Source organism: Notechis scutatus, chromosome Z (genome assembly GCF_049901735.1).
Source record: "Notechis scutatus isolate UNSWTSFEM ecotype Mainland chromosome Z, rNotScu1.2, whole genome shotgun sequence".
NCBI lineage: Eukaryota > Metazoa > Chordata > Lepidosauria > Squamata > Elapidae > Notechis > Notechis scutatus.
Genome location: NC_142025.1, coordinates 46,336,156 through 46,361,612, shown reverse-complemented (window position 1 = coordinate 46,361,612; position 25,457 = coordinate 46,336,156). Strand labels below are relative to the sequence as shown.

Below are 25,457 nucleotides of genomic sequence, written 5' to 3'. Positions count from 1 at the left end.
ACAGCAGGGAGATTCAGATTAAAATCCCTTCATAGTCACAGATGCTTACAGAGTGCTCCTAGATCAGCTATTGTCTTTCAATCTAATCTACCTGGCAGCATTGCCATATAAACTGCTTTGATCTCTGAGATAAAAGGCAGGATATAATTTAAGAAGAGGAGGAGTAAGGGTTAGATAACAGGACTGTCTGTAGGAGAGTCATACAAATCAAGATGGAGGCCACAATTATGCGCTGAAAGCCCCAGCTCCTTTTCTTTACATATTCTAGTAAACAGTAAATAGCTAATGCGTCCATACTCTTTAGATTTGCTGCAAAATCTTCATGTTGATGTTCACAGGTTCAACTAAATTTCCCAGGGAGAAAGAAAAGACTGGATAGGGTTACATAGCACTATTTCAATATAAATCAAGCCGGGGCGAAAGATGGATATCTTGATACAATTTCATCTTGATGGCTACATGTACAATAGCATGTACCAAGATAGCATGGAACATTACAGAAACATCTTAAAAGGAAAAGTGATGGACTCCATTTACAGTTTACCTTTCAAAAATTTGCTTATCTCAGAGCTAACACTAACATCTGATTACATACTTTATCATCACAAATTAACTTGCTTAAAAAAAAAAAGTATATGAGTTACCAAGCAACTATTTCCAAGAGCTCCTGTAATTGAAATTAAAATTCCAAAGTAATATTATCCAAACATTAAATTTAATGATGTTCATGAAAATGATCAGAAACATATTTTTAAAGCTAAATTATACCTGATCATTGCTGATCCACTTAGGTTAGGTAAAAAGAGAAGACACTGTATATGTCAGGAAATCTTACATGTAAATAAACTGTAAATGGCTACTGATCCTAAAATAATATTTGCAAATCATTAATAAAACTCTATCAACAGAGTTCAAAGTTCAATAAACAGAGTTCACTTATTTCCATTACAATTCACATTCAACTGTAAACACCAATATTATCCAAAATATGAATTTAAGCTGTAACATTATTATTGTTCAGTTATAATAACAAGCTTGTTATAATAACCCCAAATGATGTCACAAATGTATAATGAAATTACTATGTCCTGTTCTGGTTGGGGGAAAAAATCTCATGAGACCTAGTCACCACCTTCCAAGCAGAGACATGAAGATCTAAGAGGTGCCTATGCCAGAATTATTAGGGCTCATTTTGAATTTTAATAAATATGAATGAAATCATTGTTCCCCCTTTTTAAAGCAATCCAGAACCAACAAGCATAGGTAAAGAGAAGTAAGGAAAAGGAATAATATTTACTCCCGGCACCAATTCCCATCATTTGTCAGTTAAAGTTTCACAAGTAGAGATACTGTATCCCAACTCCCACATCTGGGGTAGTTTTCTTAAGTGTTAAAATCACAAATCAAATTATTAAAAATATTCTGATAATTGATAATACCATTTGTGGGGATCTAAAAACTGGGCAGGTAGAGATGTTTACAGTTGTCAGAGTTGTCAGATTACAATTTGAAATATAACAGAATTATCGCTATCCTCAACAGTATCTACAAAAGTTTTAATCTTCTTTAGAGGATCCTGAGCATATTCTCAAGAAGGCAAACTTCCAAGGAATAGCCATAAGGAAGAGTCTTCCACGGGAAAAAAGTTTGCAATCTCTAGAGACTAATGTACAAATTTTATCAGCAACCTTTTTTCAATGCTAAACAAAGTTTTTAACTCTAACCAAGTGTTTCTCAACCTTAGCAGCTTTAAGATATACAGATTTCAACTCCACATATTAAAATTCATACATCTCAAAGTTGCTAATTCTGGAAAACACTGCTCTAAGCCAATAATTCTCATGTCAGTAATTTTGTATGAAAATGTTTAGAGGGACAAAATAAGAAAAAAATATTTAGAAAAAAAAACTATTTCTTCAATTTTAACTGTTCACAAAAATTCATTTCCCACTCAGTTTCACATGTATACTAGAAAAGGAATACAGATATGAAAGAAATCTGTGTATCTTGCAAAATGTTGGCAGTAATTCCATTAAAACATATCCTTGGCCTGACATTTAATTATTCTATTAACTTTGCTTTCAATATGTAATAAAGGCCAGTATTCATGTAGCAGCTTGCATTTCCAAGTTTACAGAGGAGTATCCAAATTTTATTTTGAGAAGTAGAAAACGTTTGCCAGTGTTTTCTGCTTACGGAAGGAGACAGAAAATCTTACTTGCAAATGTTTCTATTTATATTTCAATAATTGGCAGCATTAGGGCAATGCACGTCCAGTTTACTCTTGTTTTAATAGTTTTATTTCTACTGATGTTTCTGCTTTCAAAAACAGATAGCTGTAACTTTACAATTTAATCCAGACAAGTATTAAAGCTGCTTTGCAGAACTGGCATCAAACAAGCACAGCTATGTGGAAAATGGAATCACTGAAAGCTTAAAAGCATAACATCCTGTTCTCTGATATTATTTCCATTAAGCCAAAGTTGATAAGAATTTTGGCAATTATTTTAAAAATAGGTAATAATTTTTTTAAATATAATTCAATATATTCATAATTTAGAACAGCAGTCCCTGAGACCCTTTCAGGAAGTCCGTAAAATAAATAAATAGATGCTGTTTAAATTTTTCAGTTTTAATTTCTAATACATTAAATATTGATAAATGTAACCTACATAAGCCAACATTCTTTGTGATCTTCAATCGTATTTCAGAATGTAAAGGATTCTAAGACCAAAATGTTGGATAACTGCTACTTTAAAGCAAGCGGTTATCTATTCATTTCATTTAAACACATGAAAAATGTGCAATTTGCTGATTGATGAAATGAATCTATTAATAAAATTTTCAGACATCTGTAGATAGCTTTTCCACTATAGGGTTTTTCTTATCAATTATTTATTTTTGTGGCTAACTAGAAAATAAAAAATGAGTCCTTTACATTCTATAGATTTAATTCTACTTTCTCATAACATATACATTTCTCAAGAATATATAATTCATTTCTCTTTTTCCATAGGGTTTGCTTTGTTAACCTTTTAGAGCAAAATAGTGTACAAACAAATATATGAACTTATTGTTGAGAATAAAATTATCCATGCAAGTTTACTTCATAAAAACATATGTTAGCTTTAAAGCTGCCATGAAACACTTTGAAATCTGTCTCTGGCACTCTATTTTTTATTTTAATTCACAGGAATAGAAATACAGTATATGTTTCTATTTGACTATATGATGTCTTCCTTTGTAATCCAAAATGTGGAACTCCCTATTAATCTAAGGCAGGGGTAACAATCTCAAGACCTGGGGACCAGATTCATCCCACAGGGTCCTCAGATGTGGCCCACGGGGCTGCCCTGGAAACAGTGAAGCTCCGTTTTTGGGGGAAGAGGGTTGAGGAGGTTATCCTAGTCAAAAACGGAGCTCAGGAACCCATTTTCACTGGCAGAGTGCTCGGGCCACTAAGACACCCCCAACACGACTGACTTCAAGCTTGCCACGGCCATCCTGGCCACACATACCCCAGCCCCACAAGGTCCAACACAACCCTTATGTGGCTCTCGATGAAATCAAGTTTGACACCCCTGATCTAAGGCATTGTCATCTATAGGCTCTGGCTGTTTTTTGTCAAAATGATAAAAAAGTATCATGCCACAGGTCCACTCTGTTTGGATTATGTGCAATGTCAGAATGCTTATAAGAAATGGGAAGTTCCATTGGCACATGCATATAACAGTACTGTTATTGGAATGACCTATCAATTAGACCACCACTAGCATTATCACTCTCACAGACATTGCTTCTCTGAAGGATCTGGAAAGAGGACAGACAATTAAACACTCCTCTTCCATTCCTTTGAAATGTCAGCCTAAGACTCATTGCAATGGAGCATAATGGATTCAGCATTAACAGGCTAATGTTTTACTGGTAAAGGTACTGTGCTTATCCAGTACCAATCATCATACAAATTAGGCTAATAGCAACACTGTTCCTCTTCCTGTCTCTGAATTATAAAACAAAACAGCACTTGACTGAAAATACTAAGAAATTTCCAGGCTAGTAGCCAGGACTTAGTCTTTCAACACACAGCTACCAACATCCATACTTAATGTTACAGCACATAGCAACCAAGCATAGCAAAGCAATTATGAATTTGCAAGCTTTTGAAGAACAAAAGGGTATTGAAAGATGGGCAGAGTAGCAACTGAGACCTAGATAATATAAAGTTTCATGAAATGCAGAAATGAACTTAAATCAAAGAGAATCAGATTCAATTCACAGTCCTGATGCTCAAGGTCTAGAGCCATATCCAACGGGGCAAAGAGAACATTTGCTTCATGCCTTCAATAAAGAAGTGCATCAGTAGCAGTAATGAACTCTATTACATTTTAGTATTTGAAATGTTCAGAAGATTCTTTTCAAGGTAATAACACTTGTCAGTTAAAATGTATTCCCAGGAACAACAGTCCCTTCAGAGTTCCCTAGAACCTAGGGCATTCTATTTACTGAGCTACTGACTTCAGCAGAGAAATCAATTCTTCTTGCTTTCTTTCTGAGCCCTCTTTATAGATTTGCAAACAAGGGCTCACACTCCAAAGCATTTTTATAGAATTAAATCCCAATCGTTTCATAATTTTTGAAAAATATTTTATGTTAGTCCTCAACTTACAACCATAATTAAGACCAAAATTTATGTTGCTAAGTAAAGCAGTTGTTAAATGTGTTGCACCTGATTTTATAACCTTTTTTACCACATGATTGTTAAGAAAGTCACTGCAGTTGACCTGGTTGCTAAGCAAATCTTCCTTCATTGACTTTGCTTGTCAGAACAAACTGAGATAGTTACAAACAATGATTGGATGATCCCTAAAAACACTACAACTACTGTAAATACATACTGGTTGCCAACCATCCAAATTTTGATCACATGACTATGAGAATGCTAGGATGGTTGTAAGTGTGAGGAAGGTTGGATTCTCTTTTTTTCGTCTTGTAACTTCAAACAGTCACTAATACTTGTAAGTTTAGGACTCTCTATTGTATTCCTAGGAAAACATATTCAGGATAAATTTATTTCCACGGCATGTTTTTAGATGAATTGAGACAACAGGCCAGTTATAGTATCTTGTTGTCTAGTTGGGAATTTAGAGAATTTCCATTATAATGAAAAATTTGGAAAAGATTGTTTTAAAATATCATGATAAAGCTCTTGATTCAAAGTATACAGTACCAATTTTTGATGATTTACCTTCATTGTTTCATTTCGTTTTGTTTTTTAAACTTCAAATATCTGAAATGATAAGTTAAGACTGCTGATATTGTTTTCTTTTTTGTAGCTATCATAATTTTTTTCATATAGCTTTATTTCTAATACTTTTGCAAATTCTGGCAAACATGTGATTTCTCTTGGAAGCAATGGTAGTTGGCTCTCAGCAAAAGATTTTTTTCTCATATTATTTTTGTCTGGATTTTTATGTAGTTAATAATCTTATCTTCATTTTTGATGCTTTCAGAAAAGCAGATATACTTTGGTTACGAAGCAGACCAACAAATACTAAATGATTTCAATGCTTTAGTGTCAAAAGATGAAGATTTTACTTTAAAAAGGCATTGAATTTAAAACATTTCCTACTCCAGAAGCAAGAGCCGATATAGGGAAAGAAACATAAATGGTTAAAAATCTTATGCATTTTCCCTTCCTTCTAACTGGGTATTGCTAACTCCAATTAAAAGCAATCCCAAATATCTCAACCATTGCTTTTTCTTTCAGTTTTCTCACCTAGAAAACTGAGGTGGCTGTGTATTCAGATTCATACAAAAGAGCTTTACATATACAACAATATACCATAGATACAGAAATACAAAGGTATTTACAGGTACACTTAGTATGCCCTTTCCTTCTATTAGAAAGAGCCAAAAACAAGAAGAAAGGGGAGAGATAAGAAGAATGGGTAACTAGACTGGAAAGAGGATGGGGGATTAAATATTTTTTCATTCATTTACATTAAATATATACAGGTAATCGTCACTTAATGACCATTCATTCAATGACTGTTCAAAATTATGATAGAACTGAACAAAGAAACTTACAACTGGTTGTCCAAGTTCTGGCTCTTGAGGTGGCCCACAGTCACGTGAACAATCTTTGTCCCACCAGCATTTACAAACACCCCTGTTGCCAATGCTGCCCCTTCCAACTGATTTTTGTTGTCACCGCTCCATAGGAGTCACTATCCTGATCATTTGTGAGGGAAGCACCATGGAAATGTCCCAGAGCTGGCAAATGAATGCTATAGATATGCGGATGTGTACTGCCTTGTGTGCTACTCCTGGCCAGGTCCTTCTTTTGTTGCACGAGGAAATTGTTTCATGTGCCGGCCAAGGCTTCCTTTCACTAAAGAAGGACTTGGAAAGCAGGTGAAAGAAGGCCAATGTGAAAGAAGGACAGGCTGTATCAGCACAAAAGGATGCCCCAGCTAATTTTCAAAAGAAGGCCACACATGAAAGAAGACCCTGGCTAGTAGTGCCACATGGTACAACGGGCAAAAGAGAGGCAAGGCCAAGCCAGGAAGCATAGCTTGTGATGGCAGGTAGGCAAGGCCCAAAAAAAGAGATGGGGGAGATGGAAGGATAGGGAGACTTGAATGACAAGATCCCTTACCTTCTTCCAAGAATGAATTGGATCCAAGTGAGCCTTTACCTAATGCCAGAGGAGGATTTGCACAACAATACTAACTCGGATTTCCAGAACTGCCATCACAAAGCAGAGCACATTTCACATGACATTGCTTAGCAGTAGAGTTACTGGTCCCAATGAGAGCCATTAACTGGAGATTACCCGCAATCACATGAAACTGGGGATGGCACTCACTGTCGCTGGGGATGGCACTCATCAAAACTGCATTGCAATATAGTGCTGTTATACTGTTGTTACATTATGTATGACTTAGCAGTTGACAGCACCCGGTTGTACATATGGAAGAAAAGTATAATTGGTTAACAATTATATGGGAGATCATTTAAGGGAACAGCCAAACAGGATCGGGAAGCTGAAAAAAACATTCTGAAAGAAACCAGTGGCAATTGACTTTCATACTGTTGTCCAGAAAAATAAACTAATGTGTCCATGAAGTCAGCAAAGGTCAAGCTCAAAGGACATTTTATTTATAAAGACATAACTCAGAAGAGACTTTATTTGCATGTGCAGAAAATAGCACAGCTTGCACATGTAGTGAATAGACCATTCTTTTTGCTACATTAAAGGAAAAACAACTGAAAGCTTAAAGAAACTGGACCTCTATAATTTTGTAAAATTGCCTATTACAGAAAAAGTTTAGTATGCTGTTTTATTTTGTTTTAGTGTCTTGATGACACAGAAAAGATTCAGAAAATTATCAGGTGCCCAGAAAACTGTAACTTGGAAAGTCTAATCCTTACCAGCCAAAAATCAGTTTGAGACCCTATTTTGTGTAGATACAGTTACTTCTTGACTTATGACCAATCACTCAGTAACCAAACTTATGGTGAAATCCTCCCCACAGGGATCCAACAGCCACCACCCCATCACATGACTGCTTTTCAGGCACTCAGCAACCAATTCTCATTTACAAGACTACTTGTGTTCATGCAGTCATGTACTTTAAAAAAAAAGTTAATGCCATTAAAGCAAAGACTCTTTCCAAAGATGTACGAGCAGACTGTAGAAATTATAGAATGTACATTTTTATCTTTCAGTCCTTCCACTCAGACCTCATTCAAATGTTCTCAATAAAACTTTGATTTAAGAATCATATTTTCAGATCTTGTCTATTTTTATCTTATTCTATCTTGATCTAGCATAAATCTTAAAGTGTTTTTATTCCCCAAATCCATAGCATTTACCCCCAAAACAATGCATTTATATATACTTTGATAAGAATAAATAATAAAGTAATACAAATAACACTAAGGTTATATTTACTTAACATATACAGGCAATCGTTGACTTCAAAGCTTATGCCAAGCTCATGATACTTTGGAACGTTCAACCTCAATCAGTAAATTGTTTCTCTAAGCCTGTGTTATCTGGTATATTTTGATCAATGTGGTATGTAAGTTTAATGTGATGTACTATAGAATGAGCTTTCTATAAATCTACAAGTTTTAATTTATTCCACTGGTATTAACAAATCTGCTCGAAACATGACTAGATCCAATCATAAATTCATAAGTCAGTTTTACAGGTTTATATTGTAGGTTTCTGTTTTCTACTGGAAACATTTAAGCTTTTGAACAATGACTTGTCTTCAGGTGAAAAAATGATAAACAATAATCAACTAAACTGCTCTTGTTTTGTTATTTGGATTAAGCACATAAAATATTAAATTATTTACTGTTGAATTGTATGAGAGATCTTTACAGAAACATCTTTGCAGAAATTTGTCATGTCTGTGCTCAATTTCAAATTTTGATATACAACACTGTTATTGAATGATTTGCAATATCCTAGGGTAAGTGCCAAAAATGAAATTAAACCTATGAAGGTGTATTTACAAATCTGACAAAGTTAGCAGAAGCTAAAGTTCACAAAGGCTGGCTGTTTCCTGCACTCCATGGGATGAACTGAAAGAGTGAAAAGATTATTTTCCTTATTATTCGACTTCCTGAATCATACCTCAGTGCAGAATAAGGCTTGGTTTATAATGAGGATCATGTTCACAAGAGATATTGACTCAATTTGTCAGTTTCCTATTTGATGATCATGGTGTTCAAGGTGGTGATATTTAAGCATTCAGAAATACCATTCACTTTTTTCTAACATAGTTAATATCAAACATACACATACACCCAAGGAAAAGAGCCTTAAAGGCGCCCTTAATATAGCAACCAGTGAATAATAATGTAAGTACTACAGTCTCATCTGCTCACGAACCCAGGAATGAACATCCCCTGGGTAATTCAGATTCTATATACACATTTCTGAAAATGCTCACATTTGAAACAGCAATTTTATAAGAGGCTCATATCTACTATATGAATAAGTAAAGCCTTCAGTATTAAATATGTAAGTAACATATGTATTAAAATCACTCTTCAAGCAAGGGGGTCCTTTGCTCTCTGCGATAATTAGAATCTTAAAATTTAAAAGTATAAGGAATATTAACACCAAATCCCAATAAATAGTAAGAAATTCAAGCTACTACTTGAAAATTAACCATTTAGCCTTTGGTTTGGTAAAGAATTGTAAAACTTTCTCAGATAGTAGGCAATATTTTAATGCCTAACGATGCATCTGTTGTTATTGTGGTTCATCACACAGTCAGCCAAATGTTCAGACTGGATTTGGCATTTTTATGCACCTATTGAGTCCTTCCCAAGGACTTGAGATGTTGATATTTGTCCCAAGGCAGATGTTATATTTGATGGTATTAAAAATATCATCACCGAATGTAAGCTGTTTCAAGTAAAGCTGCCTTTTACAACTGATGGTGATTTTGTCAATCACAGCCAGATTGACTTATCACAATCAGATGTCTTCTTTAATCTTTAATCAGAATAGAGCTAGAAGGGACCATGGAGGTCTTCTAGTCCAATCATCAACTCAAGTAGGAGACCCTATATCATTTCAGACATGTGGCTGTCCAGTCTTTTCTTTAAAAACTCCAGTGATGAAGCACCTACAATTTCTGAGGGCAAGCTGTTCCATTGGTTAATTGTCCTCACTGTTAGGAAGTTTCTGCTAAAGTCCAGGTTGTTTCTCCCATTGATTAGTTTCCATCCATTGTTTCTTGTCCTGCCCTCTGGTGCTTTTGAAAATAAGTTGACCCCCTTCTTTGTGACAGCCCCTCAAACACCGGAATACTGGTATCCTGTCACTCTTATCCCTAGAATAGCATACCCAATTCCTGCAACTGTTCTTCATATGTTTTTGTCCAGGCCATTAATCATTTTAGTTGTTCTTCTTTGCACTTTTTCCAAAGTCTCAACATCTCTTTTTGTAATGTGGTGACCAAAACTGGATGCAATATATCAGGTCTTACTAAGGCTTTATAAAACGGTATTAATACTTCACATGATTTTGATTCTATGCCTCTATTTATCCAACCAATAATTGTATTAGCCTTTTTGCTGCTGCAGCACACTGCTGGCTCATATTTAAGTGATCATCCACTAGGACTCCAAGGTCCCTTTCATAATTAATGTTTTTGAGCCAGATTTAGAATGTTTAGAATGGATTTGGTATTTTTATCCACTTATCCAGTCCTTTCCTATGATCTGAGATAGTCAGATGTGTATAATGGATGGTATTAGATGTAATTGCAGGATGTAAGCTATTCCAAATAAAACTTTTTTGCAATTGAATGATAGTGATTTTATTAATGCTTGTTGTATTCAATTGCTATTCCAGGTGTTTTGGAATTCCATCAAAGTGCCTCTTGGTACTACCTTTGTTTTCTTTTTCTATAGTTATTCTATTTCTAGGTCTTCGTATTTTGTTATCTTTTCCACTTCTTTCTCTTCTATTCTGCTGCCTCCAGGTTCTGCTATGTCCATATCCAGACTTTTTTGTCTTTCTTATTGACAACTGTTATATCCGGGGTGTTATGTGGCAAGTGCCTGTCTGTTTGAATTCTAAAGTCCCAGAGCAATTTAGTTTCTTCATTCTTCACTTTCTCTATTTTATAGTCCCACCAGTTCTTGCTTACAGACAGATGAAATTTCTTTCAAATTTTTATTAACTTTATTTTACTAAAGAGCAGGCCAGTTGTAGAAAGGCATTCACTGTCTCCAGAAGTTGTGGGTGCTCCAACACTGGAGGTTTTTAAGAAGAGATTGGACAATCATTGGTCTGAAATGCTATAGAGTTTCCCGCTTGAGCAAGGTCCCAATTCTGTTATTCTGTTATTCAACATCCATTCTCAAAAACTCAGTTGCCTGTGCCTCAATAGGGGTTCTAGTATCCTGCTAATATTAAAAGGAAGATTTTAAAAACCTATGAAAAGCAACCTAGTTTTGTTTTACTAACCAGATGAAAAACAAAAGCAGGTAAATAAATTACAAAAATAAATTACAAGCAGCAAAAGTCAACTTGCCCTTTTCAGGAATCAAAAGGGAACTTTCTGTTTTCTAAAAGGCAAACAAACACTATGCATACTAAACTAGATATATTGAGCACACATCCCAAGTCAAACATTTTAATATTCCATGTGTTCCAAAAGAAGCTTTGGGGAACCAGTAGGAATAGATTTAAATGAAAATGTTCCATTACCAGTATGCAAAAATGGATTTAAAAAATATCCAACATCCAATTAAGGAGTCCATTATCAAACTGAAAGCATTTAGGTTATAATGGAGGAAATAAAATGTTCACTGGAAAAATCACAATTTATTCCTGGAGAGTGGTTATTTTTTAATCTATGTGGGCAGTACATTAGAATTGCTTCTAATTTGATTGCATAGATATTTTGCATTGAATAAAGATATATTGCATTGGATCTAATTATGATTAATTATTTTTGAGTTTAAAGTATCTTAATGATTGGATATTTTATACAGTGTCTAAAAATTATTATAATTCACACAGTCATATAGAATCATAATCCTTATACCATTCTGGACAAATGGTAGACCAGTCTTTTTCTTTTTAATCCAGCAATGATAGAGCACTCACAACTTCAGGAGATAAATTATTGTTTAAGAGCTCTCACAGTCAGAAAATTTTCCTTAATTCACATTTGGACTTCTCACTGTAAAATTTGCACCCCTGTTCTTGTTTTACTTTCAGATGCTAAGTATTTGAATCTACTCCCTTTTACACCCTTCTGACATTCCTCAAACAAACTTGAACACTCAGGAAAAAGGTGGGATATAAATGCAAATATATATACCATATATGTGCGTTTATGTATATATCTATTTGTGTGTGTATGTGTGTTTGTATGTTGACTGGAAAGCCAGCAACCCAGGTTTGAGACCCAAGCACCACTTGAAGGGGTGAGTTTCTGTCCTTGCCCTAGCTCCTGCCAAGCTAGCAGTTCAAAAACATGCAAATGTAAGTAGATAAATAGTTACCACTTTGCTGGGAAAGTAACAGCACTCCATGATCTCATGCTGGCCACATGACTGCAGAAATGTCTACAGACAGTGTTGGCAAAATGGCCTTGAAATGAAGATAAACACCACCACCACCATAGTCAGCAATGATTAGCAGAGTAAAACTCTACAAGGACTCCTTTACCTTTTTACCTACCTGCAAGGAAAACTAACTTTCCTCCAAAAATGTACCTTTAAATATGATTATCCTGGACTTACTAACAATATAGCAATATAGAAAGCTAGTGATTTTTTAATTTTGTTTTAATCTCTGTATTTATATATATGGTTGGTGTGTGTGTGTGTGTGTGTGTGTGTGTGTGTTAGATAGATAGATAGATAGGCAGGCAGGCAGGCAGGCAGACAGACAGAAAGACAGACAGACAGACAGATAGATAGATAGATAGATAGATGTGTGTGTGTGTGTGTGTGTGTGTGTACGTACGTATGTATATGTATATATATGGTATATACTCAGTTTTCATAAAAAATTTCATAAAACATATCTACTAACCTTTGAAAGTCTTGGCTCCAAAACCATGAGTGGAAACTCTTCATTGATTAAGAAATTTTATACGATTTCATTCTAATAGGGCCATTAAAACTCTGGAGAATGATCATGTACAAATTTTTATACAAACTGTAGTCATTCCTTCTGAGTTAGGAGGTCATCATTCTAAAGCAAAGTGTTTTCCTGCTTAAATAACAAATTTCCTGAACAATAAAAGACTTCACGCTAAAGAACTTCGCAGAGATTGAATTAATACTAATTTGAGAAGTTTCCCTTTGATAATATACCTATCAAAGCCAATATCCATCCTGTCAATACATGTAAGGTAAAATCTTCATTGAGTAAAGTTTGACTGCTGGTAACTTCAATTAACACATATATGTAGACCTTGACAACAATATGGAAGTGGTTTGCCTTGCCCATTTTGTGGAATTTTTGTTTTACTTTTCCACCTAGCTAGCCTATAATCCTTAGATTTCTGATTACATCCCATCCAAGAAATAATCAGGCTTTACCTTCCTTCTCTTTTTTTTCAAAATCATCCAAATCACCGAGGTTTTCCCACCTGAGCTTATGAGTACATTTCTTTAAGTTAACATTTTAACACTTACGCGTTGCAGTAAGGCTTCTTTTCATATCCTTTGTAGTTGTTCATGTTGAGAGCCATCTTGCAGACTTCACAATGGAAACATCCCTTGTGCCAGTACTGAAAGAAAATTTGTATGGTTATAAATGGTACCATTGCCAATATTATTTATGGAATGAGTGGAGATGCTCCCTTTAAGATCTATTAGTTTTCAGGACTATAACAGTAATTTTGGACAGTAGATTTCATGGTATTATAAAGTAAATGTATATCATTTCAAAATGTGGCAAAGCACCCTATTCTACTTAATAGATTGTCTGCTCATTCTACTTGGACAGAGGCCTTCTCATCCATAGAAAATTTACTTCATTGCTTAAATCAAAAGCTGCTGGTTTACAATTTACAAATGCCACTCAATCTCCTGGAGCATTTTCATTCATGTTGCTGTTGACATAGCTTGTGATAATGTTGTAAAGCATTTTCAAGTTTTTGGAGCATTTGTGAACTGAAGTCAACAAAGTTATAATGGACTGAACTTTTGCTCATCCCAAATCATTTTACTCGACAATCCCAAGTCCATGTTTTTCATTGGCTTTTTCTGTGTTCTTGCTCCAATGTACACACAAAGGAGGAATAAATATTTTTATTAAATTGACCCAAATACCAGCATTTCCTTTTGTTTATTAAAACTTCAAGTACAGTGCCTTGAAAGTGACCAGAGATATAAAGTCTCCTCCCAAAATAATAATACGCCTTTAATCTTGTAACTATCAGCCCATCATGTCTTTAATCTGCCTTCTTAAATATTGTCTACTAACTGAGCATTTTGTTACTACATTAATCAAGCCCAATGTGACTGGCATCTTACTAAAAAAAATTTAAAAAACCATCATATTATCAGGCCCTTTATAGCACATCATTATTATAGGTAGTTTGACTTTAAGGGTTCTTTTTCTCCCTCACTCCAGAAAACATGGTCCCTGTTATTTTGAGTAACAGAAGGACCTGAGATTAAAATACATAATTTCTCAAGGCCCACCCCCAAACAGAAAGCATCAACGTCACCCATTTATGTGAGTATTCACAGAAAACCATTCTAATGCCGACCAAAAATCTGTTTATTCCTCCTTCTGGGTGGGAGGAGGCATTTTTGTCACAGCCTCACTATTTGCAGATTCCTTCAGACAATCGCACTTTTGTGATCCCCAGCGGGCCAGACAGAAATCATTTCGCCGAGAAGGGCAGGCTCGGGAGTGATGTACTCCTTGCCCCCTCACGAAGCTTTGCCCACAGAAGCCGGCGGGCGGGCGGGCAGCGTTACGTAACAGCTGCCGCCGAAGAAGCCCCTTCTGCATTGCAGGGCTGGAGGCGAGGAAGCCGTTCGAGTCCCAGATGAGGGGACTCACCTTTAGGACTTAGGGAGGTCGAGGGGAAGCAGTCCCACAGCTTTCACATGGCAGAAGGAGAGGAGGCCTTGTCTCCTCACTCCCTCTGAAGCCTATCCAGACGAGCGGGTTTGGGGGATGAGGGGCCTGAAGGAGATCCCTTGGAGCCTGACAGGGAAGATCAAGCTCGGTACAGTCCTTCGCCTCCTCCCGCAAGTAGGGCTAGCAATGCGTCAGCCGCAGGGTGACAAGTTCATTACTGAAACCAGCGCCACTGCAATACTAGGTGGGGGAGGAGGCGCATGGGCTGCCCAGGCGACTTGCTCGTCGGCTTCAGCGCTTCCGCTCATCCCCGCTCCCGCCGCAGCCCGGTTCCCAAAAGCAGAAGGAAAATCCAAGCCGGCGCAGTGCTGTTCAGCACCGGACCTCCTCTCTAGCCGCCTGGCCCGAAAGGCGCGCAGGCTTTTCTCTCTATCCATCCGCCCTTCCCGGAACCGCCGCGCAACCACGAGGCTCAACCATCTCTTCCTTCCCCACTCTCCGGTTGTTCTGGGGAGCTCGACACCAACACTTTTGCCCCCGCATAAACTGCACTGCTGACATCGGGGGAAGGGAGGGAGGGAAAGAGATGAAATGGCAGTGGCGGGAGCTGCCATCCAAGACAGGTGACAGGTGTCCGGTAGGAAAGGCTCTTCCCAGCCTCCGCACATAATTGCAAATGACATTCCTTTTAAGTTCAATCTCGCCCACCCCAAAGAATGCTCCTCCGCAAAAAGAAACGAGGGCCTCTAAAATGTCCCAGTTTGGAGTCCTTCTACTTCTGCACACGTAGAATCTGAGACGATGCCGGACACAGAGAGAAGGGAACGAAGCCACCCCGAATCAGTTCCTCGCCCATCCCTCCTCCCGCATGCCCGCTGGGTTCCCTTCCACCTATTCCGGCCGCCCCTCGCCCCAAGCAGCAGCTGGCCCGGCCACCTGGCGCGCGCGCACCTTATCCAGGCAGTTGACTTTCTCGGTCGGGTAGACGACTTTGCCACAGCGGGCGCATTGAGGGTTCATGGTCAGTCTCCCCGCTAAGCGTCCAGGCGGAAAGAGCCGCCCAGGAGATCAGGGGCATGCCTTGCTCGCCGCAAGCGAAGGTGACTTGCCGGGGGCAGTCAGCCGGACTGAGTGGAAGGTCAGCGGCCGAGAATGCGCGGCTCTTCCAGCTGGCGGCGGCGGTGGCGGCTCGGCAGCATGTGCGAGCGAGTGGGAGGGGAACTTCTGCCTGGAGCCGCCTGCGCCAGCCTCCGCCTCGTGCTTGCGCGCTCGGCTCCCCCGCAAAGTGAGTTCCGCACTGAAGGGTCGGGCGCCTCCCTTCTCCAGGCCTCCAAGAGAGGAGTCATGGGGCCTAACCTGGCAGGTAAGTGGGTGCCGGCAAGAGAAGGTGTGCTTTTTTTAGATAAAGTTTTATTCATGGGGGATGAGGCGACGAATACATTGTCAAAGGCACCAAAAATGCAAAGTAAGCCATTCACTCTTTATAAAAATAGGGTCATCTGTTCGCAGTTCATGCTAGAAGCTTGAAAAGTATTGGGACAACTGCTTACAATAGACATAATCATAAGTCAATAGACATAAGCCCCAGAATAAGGTATTGTATAGTATAGAAAGGTAAGGAAACAGATATGTAGTGGTGAAGGGGTTGGATTGGCTCAGATAAATCAGCTTTAAGAGCTCCTTCAGTCATGGAAGTTCATGGTGATTTTGGACAAGTTCTCTCTCAGCTCAACCCAATATAGAGGGGCAGTGGTGTGAGGAAAAATGGGAGGACTATAAAAGCCATCTTGAGCTGCTGAATGAAAGGTCAGACATAAATCTAGCTAAAAACACAGAGGCATCAAAATGAGCAAATCAGTATATAGTTCAAAGTGATTGGGCAAATAAAGTAGCCTGCAATTCTATTCAGTATTCACCGAATTAATGGACATGAGAAACAGCTATTTCCAATACCTCTGTCATTCTATTCTGATTAGGCTTTATGGTCTTCATCCAACTCACTTCCTGTTACGGCACCATTCTAGCTCCTGGGCAATTTCACCTGATTTTCTCAGCACAGAGACACAGCTCAAGCTTCCGCATTATCTCATTCATTTGGAGCAATATGGGCAACCCAGCCCTATGCAATCACAAATTGTCATTTGCAGATCCCAGGACTTCTAGGTCCATAAAATGTCATCAAATGGCAGTAGCCGAACATATACCAGCAAATTTAGGCAGAGAAGCATTAATTTGTTGGATATGCTAAGTGCTGCTTAAGCTGCACAAGGTGCTTTAAAATGGACCAAAAAAATATGCTGGCATGTTTTTACATGATATATTTGCATCTGTGCTCTGCCTCCTGTGATCCCAGTCAGGGAAATGATTGCAGGCTCCAGCTGATAACACACACAGGATATAATGAGACCTTTCAGGAACCTATAGCATAAATAGCATGGAATCAAGATAGACCTCATTTTCACTGCTACCCACTGCCATGTAACTAATCATGGGGTTGTTCAGTGAATCTAGTTTCCCCGATGACTTTGCATGTTGGAAGCCGGCTGGGAAGGTTACAAATAATGATCACATGACCCCAGGATGCTGCAACTTTTGTAAATGTTTGTCATATGCCAAGCACCTAAATGTTGATCATTTGAGCACATAAATGCTGTGATGGTTATAACCAAGAGGGCCAGTCACAAGTCACTTTTTTCAATATCATTGTGACTTCTAATGATCACTAAACAAATGACCATAAGCTGAGGACTCCATATGTACTGTAGAGAATTGGGTTCCTTATGTTAATAAGTTCCTAATGTTTCTTACCAGACTCTACTAAGTTAGGATATTGGACTTGGCTGTTGACTTATTCTGTACCTCAGTAATGTGGGCTGTATGGTGAACACTGGTGTAGTTATTTTTAATTTACTTTTTATCCCATGGGAATTGATTTGAAACAAATTTATGTCTTGAGGGTTTGCATTATTTTAAAGATATGCTGAGACCCAGAAACTCCTGCAGAAGTTTTTGTTTTTGTTTTAAGGTAAAAGATATTGTCAACTACTGTAGAGATTGCCTCGGCTCCTGGTGACTTCATGGATGCATCCTTGCAGTTCCCTTAGCAACAGTGTGGAAATTGTGTATCACTGTTTCTTTTCCAGCCACATTTTTTTTTTTACTTCCTAGTGTCTAATAACCCTGGGATTAGTGGTAGTTTTCCCGAGTATAGACTTTGCTTACCTTCCAAGCCTTAATATGATTGGCCAGCTGCTGAGATTGTGCAGGTACAAAGATAAAAATCTCTTCAAGTTGAATTTAACTGTAATGATTTCATGGACATGGATTTTCTTAATAACAATATGACCACTGCCATCCTTCTCCTAAGGTATTTTTTTCCCTGTTTTATAGTGCTGAGATTTTCTGATTCTCTCATAGATACAGACTGATTATAGTCAAAGCGACTGAGTGTTTCACGACCTACCAAAGTTAGCTAGGTGCAAGAGTTCTTTCCTCTGCTTCTCCCTAATTTTCCCACACCTCCATTCTTATCCTGCTGGCTATCCCACCATTTTGTGACTATTCAACTAGCAGATATTTTCCTGTGAAACCAGAAATCCAGCAAAGGGTTTCATCAATTGACTAAAGTACTTTCTTTGCAGCCAACACATTTTAGATTCCACTGGCATAACAAGTTTTCATCATGCACAGTGACTTCTCAACCAGCAAACCTTAAAGATAAAATTACTATGTTACATGAGACAGCTATATTTCCTAATATGAAAGCAGCAACCTTAATTATTAGTATTTGCTATGTGAGAACATCATCGTGAATACTACAGGTCTAAATGCTGCATTAGCATTAAATCCTATTAGTCCAGCAGAAAGCATAAGGTTGTCCGGTTTAAATCATTTCCCAATTTTCTAAGTCACTGAAGCAATGGAGTTATTGTGTAATGTGAAGATTAAATTGCCTGCTATATTTTCATTTGTGATAACGAAGAGACTGAATTAGATGTATGTTATTTGCAAACTTCCTATTATATTGTTTCATCTTTTCTTCAAATCACTTGGAGTTATTAAAATGTCTGTTTCTAGTGCTGTTGTTTTAATTACCGCAACTACTGAACTGAAGTATTTTTATTCTAAGCATATATATCAGGAAATGAGGGGAACTTCATTGAACTTCTGGGGTTTATTTTTTAGGTATCAAAGATTTTTCCACTTGAACATCATGGTATACCATGAAAATAAAATACTCTTAATTCAGATGTGCTTGCAGACTTTTTCATATATACTTTTATTTTTGCATTTGCTAACCATAATGTAGTAATAAATTCAGCCTTACCAGCAAACACAACTGCTGTTACCAGGGATCAGATGCAATGCTAGAACAAATTGCTTGCTATTACTCATGTAAATCAGCTGAGGTGAAAACTAAAGGCAAAATTAGTACTTTCTATTGAGTAGCAACAAATACTATGGGAAAGATAATTTCTCTTTCAAATTGTTCATGTCTGAATACTACATAATGTACCATATGATGTAGTTAATTCGTTGTTTTTGCCAGAAAGAATTTTTATCAAAGAAAGTTATCTTTCCCATTATCTTTCAGTAAGGTATACAGAACACCAATCATGCTAGTTGACTTAATTCTTTATCCCATAATTTAAATTAATTTACACTAGTGATCCAGCATTCAAAAAAACATTCATTCTGAGCTTACATTTATAAAGGAAAATATTTATTGTGGTTAGATGGTCAGTTTATCTTGTTTGTGTAATGTGATGTTTTCGTATTTTTTTATCAGCAGATTTGCTCATTCAAAGCATCACTAACTCCTTGAACTATGTACTGAAGATGGATTCCTTTAAAATGCCAGTAACATCTATTCATATGACTGTATACTTCATTGCTTGCTTGATTTCTAGAAGTCCCTCACTCTCATTCTCACACACTTATACACACACACACACCTCATGAAAAGTTGTTGGGACTGATATCCTAACAGGCCATCTGTCTGAGGGAACCAGAAGTAAGTGTCATAAACCAAAGAAAACAATAGGGCCCAAATGTTAAGTGATAAGGATGAGAAATAAACAAGCAAGTCATCTCCAAGGCAGCACCATTTGTCCTATAAGCCAAAGACAGATGACTCTGTGGAAAAAATGTAGATTGACAAATTGACCATTTCTGAAGCAGTACATTATAGCAGGGGTCTCCAACCTTGGCAACTTTTAAGACTTGTGGACTTCAAAGCTTCAAAGCTGGCTGAGTAATTCTGGGAGTTGAAGTCCACAAGTCTTAAAGTTGCCAAGGTTAGAGACCCCTTCATTATAGCAGCCCTTCATGAGTCTGTGTGACAAGTCACTCCAAACAAACAACAAAACTCAGAACAATTACAGAAACCACCAAAAGGCTGGTCCACTGGTCCAGATCATTGACTCAGCTGAACTCGTAATCTGGGTCTTTGGAATAACAAAGATCAAGAGAGCTCTTTCTGACATCTATAAGTATGAGTATGTTGTGGTCAATTTCACTCACCTTCTTTATGTCTGGAAGTGCTGGCAATGTTCAAAGGGTGGGTCTTTGATCATGGTGCTGTGCTTTTTTTTTTGTACACCCACGAACACCCAATTTGCTTCCACCTGCAAATTTTCCTACTGGTCAAAAAACACAGCATTTGGATAGCCTTATGATTGAATTCTTCAACCTGGGTCTTTAAGCCCTGCACACCAGGCAAACTTAAGAAGCAAGAGCCACACAGATTTCAGAAAGGCACCTTAAATGTGAAAACATATGAAAATTGTAAATGTAGTTTTCCCGGGCACGCTCAGAGCAAGCCAATTAAGGAAGGAAATATTTTTTTCCCACCAACCCCTGAGCTGGACTGCTTCTTTTTATACCCATTAAATTCCTCCAGCTGGTTACTACAGTCTCTCACACTGCATTCCTCCAGAAGCAGTCCTGAAGAAAACCCTGGCAATAGTGACCAACATACTTTGTCACCCTTTGGTCAGATTGCTAAATGATGATGGTGTGCCATCAAATTGCTATTGACTCTTAGAAATCACATGAACAGATTTTCTTCAGAATGGTATGTGCCCAGCCAAGTCTTTCACCATTTCCAACACTGTTGTAATTGAGTCCTGGCACTTTGCTATTGGCCATTCTTGATCCAAAATGCAACATCCCCCTTCTAGGTAGGTAAGAACTACTATTTATATGCTCTGTATTGACTAGAAGTAAACTTTTAGGTACAAATTAAAGCTCTGTATAGCTTGGCCTCTTTTACTTGCAGAATCAACCATTTTAAATAGATCATACTTTTGTACAGTGCACACATCTCAGATTCGGATGGCAAAGATTCTTCCTGTGTTTAAGATTGATGGAGAGAGCACAAACTTTTTTCTCTCTCTCATCAACCCATGCAACAGTTTCCCACTTTAAGTCCATATTGTTTTCATGCCTCTGGGCCTATACAAAAGTCTATACAAAAGTGAACTGTTCAAAACAGCCATTCTTTAAGCTTTGTCATCAATACCCTTGTTATTTCTGTTATATCTGTTTATATTGATGTTATGAAAAGTTTTGACAGTTTCACAGATTATAATTTCTGTGTCGTTTTGTTTTTCTGCTATGATGTTATACTGCTGTGGTACCATGTGGAGCGTAAAGATGTATAAATAAATAAAACCTGTAGAACTCCAATAATTAGCCATGCAAAATTGAAGTTCTGAGAATTGCAATAGAGTGCACTTGAAGGGCTCCAGAATGGAAAGAGATTATTTTAAAAAATCTGCTAGAATTAATCACAAATCAGCAAGCACTGAAGTGCTCTAAAAAAAATCATGCTGAAATGTATAATTTGCTTTATTTAAAATTCACTGTAAAAACATAGTTCACCATCATACAGACAGAAAATATGAAATAATTCAAGAAAAAGTCTTTATTCTAAAGGGAAAATTATATGCAATATTATTGAGCAATATCAATAGAAACCAGCAGCTGGCATTTGGAATTTAACCATGGGAGAAAGGCTGTTTAAAATAAATATTATAGTGTTTCAACTAATAAGTGGCTCACCCGGATTATACAAAACATTTATTTATGTATTTATTTAAATATATTGGCTCCCAAACTTCAATGGACTCAGACAAAGCCCAAAACTAAACATGACATATAAAATCAACAGACAGCCCAGGCTAATAATGAAATCTGCAAAACAAAACGGGCCATTAAACAAATAACAAACATAAACCTCAGGCCTGGGATCAAAGCCAGGTTTTCAAAGCTCTGATAGTTTCCCTAAGAGAGAGAGAGACTATGCCATCTTTATCTCTGGGGTGTACTGTTCAGAGAGTGGGAACCACAATAGAAATGGCATATTGCCTATATCCTACAAGATGGCAACTTCTGTTGGAGGGAACTTCGAGGTGCACCTCCCTGCTGGAATCTATTAGGCCAGGGGTTCCCAACCTGGGGTGCTCGCACCCCCTGGGGGTGCGAGATGATATTCCAGGGGGTGTGAGAAAAGTCCAGGTAAATAATAGGATATTGGCTATATGTTGGCATTTTTATTTATTATGCAATGGATTAACTTTGTTTTCATTTTAGAGTTAAGTATCGTTATTTAGTGGCCGTCACATACATAGCTGAAAAGATTCAATCCTACCATATATTCCTAAAGTCTAAATTTCAGGGGGTGCAAGGTTCGAGTGAAATTTCTTTAGGTGTGCGGGGCGAAAAAAAGGGGAACCACTGTATTAGGCTGTCAGAAGAATTTGTAAGGAGAATATACTGTAGTATGCTTGAAATATAACAATCAAGTACCCTTTAATACATTTTGTGTGCATGTTTGTTTCTTTGTGTCTGTATGTGCATATATGTATGCATATATATTTATAAATAATGGATATGTAGAACAGGATATTTATATGCATATACATTCATATCATTAACAGGACCTAACTATTCTTTGCTGTGATAAAACTAGAGCATACATGATGAGTATAATATTTTCTACTTCTTCCAGCAAAAAGTAATCTTTTGTAATATGTTAGCATAAAAGCATACCTACTAACTTCAGGGTTTAAAATGTGGCATGCGGTGTTTATTAAGAATCCTCCTAGTTCTTCCTTCTTTGAGAAGTTTGCTTAAAATGTCTTTCTAAAAATTATCTCTGCTTCAATAACACAAACAAACAATAACGCAGTGTGAAGCTTTTTAAAATTCTGCCAAAGAGTAATGTGAATTAAAGTTATCAAGGGAAACCAGTAGAAACAAGCATAAATACAAAAAAATAAAAAATAAACTTCCACTGTTTGTTTTAGGAACCTCATAGATATTCAGAAGAAGGACCTCAATTTGAAGTTGCATCCCTAAGGAATGTCACATCCAAATGTGTTGGATCAATTTGAGTGACTCATGACCTCTCTCTGATATTTTGGAATATCAAACAAAGTAGAGATGAGATAAATAGGACATTATATAAATCTGGTGCAGAAAAATATGGCTTCACCAATTATATTTCCATAGCAGTTTTTTTCTTTTTAAAATATTTATTCTGATTACTTCAATCAGAATAGACATTTTAAAATATTTCATAGTCAAGATTTGAAAAGGATTATACTCTGAAAAAGGCAATGATAGCAATAGCAATAACTTAGACTTATATACTGCTTCACAGTGCTTTACAGCCCTCTCTAAGGGGTTTACAGAGTCAGCATATTGCCCCAACAATCTGGTCCTCATTTTACCCATCTTGGAAGGCTGAGCCAACCTTGAGCCTGGTGAGTTTTGAACTGCTAAATTACAGGCAGCTGGCAGGCAGCAGAAGTAGCCTAGAGACAGATTCTACCTATACCTGGGAATTTGGTTTTTCTTGCCTAAGTGTAAAACCTTGCTGTCTATGGAGATTCTCAGCCATCTATGTCATCCTTGGCCCAAAAGTGCATTTTCAAGAGGCAACTGGACTTTCTCGTTTTTCTTTGAAGACATTTTGCTTCATATCCAAGAAGCTTTTTCAAGTCTGACTGGTTGGTAGGGAATGGAAGCATTAACATTTCTTGCAGACAGTTGGTCATTTGCATTCTTTTATGGAGTCATTGAGGCCACTTGGAGGTTTATCTGTGTCCTCAGGCTCATCTGAGTAGTGCAAATGGGTGTGGAGCCTTTTTGGAACTGTTGAAAAAATTGTGTTGTAGAGAGAGATCATGTTGTATTCCTCCCCCTTTGTTGAGAGACGGCTGTTCAATGTTGACCCCTCTTTCAAACCACTTCAGCAAGTATATTGTTTTTATATATGCTGTATTAAGAAGTTAGGTTTAGGGAAATGTACCAAGTAATGATGACTGAAAGAAGCTACATCTCTAGATCTTTTCTTCACTCTACCTTTACATGCTTACCACAATTCCACACGTAGAGTCAGTTGAAAGACAATCTTAATGAGATCCTATCAAAAGTAATACTTGACTGCACAGATTGAATTCCCCACAAAACCCATTTGGCCAGAGAAAAAAACCAGAATGTGGCCTATTTGCTGATAGGAGTGAAATAAAAAAAATTAAAAAAATAATTCAGGTCCAGTGTAGTCTGAGGAAAGCAAAAAAAATAAAAATCTTTCAATGTATCCGTATTGTGTTTTCTCTGTTTATGTTGCAGCTACAACTAACCATTAGCTACAATAGACACAATGGACTGACAACAATTATTCAAGTTAAACATCTTTTAAAAATAAAATCAAAATTTATATAGCTTGAAATTAAAAATATTTATTGCTTTGTAATATACATACATGCATTAGTCCTCACAACCATTTAGTGATCATTCAAAGTTACTAAAAAAAGTCTCATGACTATTTTTCACACTTATGACCATTGCAGCATTCCCATAGTCAAGTGGTCAAAATTTGGACACTTAGCAACTGGTTCATATTGCAGTGTATCAGAGTCACCTTTTGTGACCTGATGAGGAAGATCAGTGAGGAACCCAGATTCACTTAACAACAATGTTGCAAATTAACATCTGTAGCAGTTGTGGGTTTCAATTTTTTTTACCACCGATACTGTGGGCGTGGCTTGGGTGTGCTTTGCGTGCGTGCAGAGGGTTTGCTACTGACCTACAATCCTGCACTCTCCCTGTGTCTTCAACAGCTGACATGCACCAATCCACTGTGCCACGCAAAGCATCTGAGCTTCAAAACCAGGAAATAAAGGTCAGTATAGAGCCGGGGCAGGCGGGCCCAACAGCTGATCATCGAAGTGAACCAGGTTGCTCACAGATGATCCTTGGAGCTACTGGTTCGGCTGCATGGGCCAAACCAGTTACCACCACTGATCTGTAGTTATTCACTTAACTGTAGCAAAAAAAGGTCATAAAATAGGTCAAAACTCACTTCTTGCTTAATAATGGAAATTTTGGGCTTAGTGGTGATCATAAGTCAAGGACTATCTATATGCACTTCAATTTTCTGCAAGTCATTGAAGAAAATGGATCCAGAGAATAGTTTTATAACCCTAGCATTTGGAATGTTGTAGCAATGACAGCTTACAAAGCTAAGTGTGTCTGAGGCCAACAAGTATCTCAATATGGCCCTGATTGTATTCAACTACTCTAAATGGCTCATATTACAAGGAAAATAAAATTATAGGTTGGGATGAATTTTCTTCCTTTTTTTTAAAAAAGGCCCAGATTAGTCAGACCAAAAATCTACATAAATATACATATCACATTCATTTTCTCTATTATAGGGTTTTGCAGTCTTCTCTGGGCTGGAAGCATGCCACATGTTGCATTTCAAAATATAGTAGGTGATGTAGGACAAAAACAGCATTTATTTCACTGCCATTTCCATTGAGTTAAGTAGATTAGATTTCTTTCCAGA

The 25,457-nt window shown here is 37.3% G+C and overlaps 1 protein-coding gene across 2 annotated transcripts in view; it reads right to left on the bottom strand.

Moving 5' to 3' along the window:
* The window catches only part of NEBL (nebulette), a 172,530-nt gene extending 156,729 nt beyond the window's left edge, over window positions 1-15,801 (bottom strand). For both annotated transcript variants that reach the window (XM_026675721.2, XM_026675722.2), the window contains exons 1-2: window positions 15,545-15,801; window positions 13,192-13,286 (exon numbers count right to left, since the gene is read on the bottom strand). In XM_026675721.2, the coding sequence (XP_026531506.1) occupies window positions 13,192-13,286; window positions 15,545-15,613 (164 nt within the window). In that variant the 5' untranslated portion in view covers window positions 15,614-15,801. The remainder of the gene's footprint in view (window positions 1-13,191; window positions 13,287-15,544) is intronic.
* Between the last annotated feature and the right edge of the window lie 9,656 nt (window positions 15,802-25,457).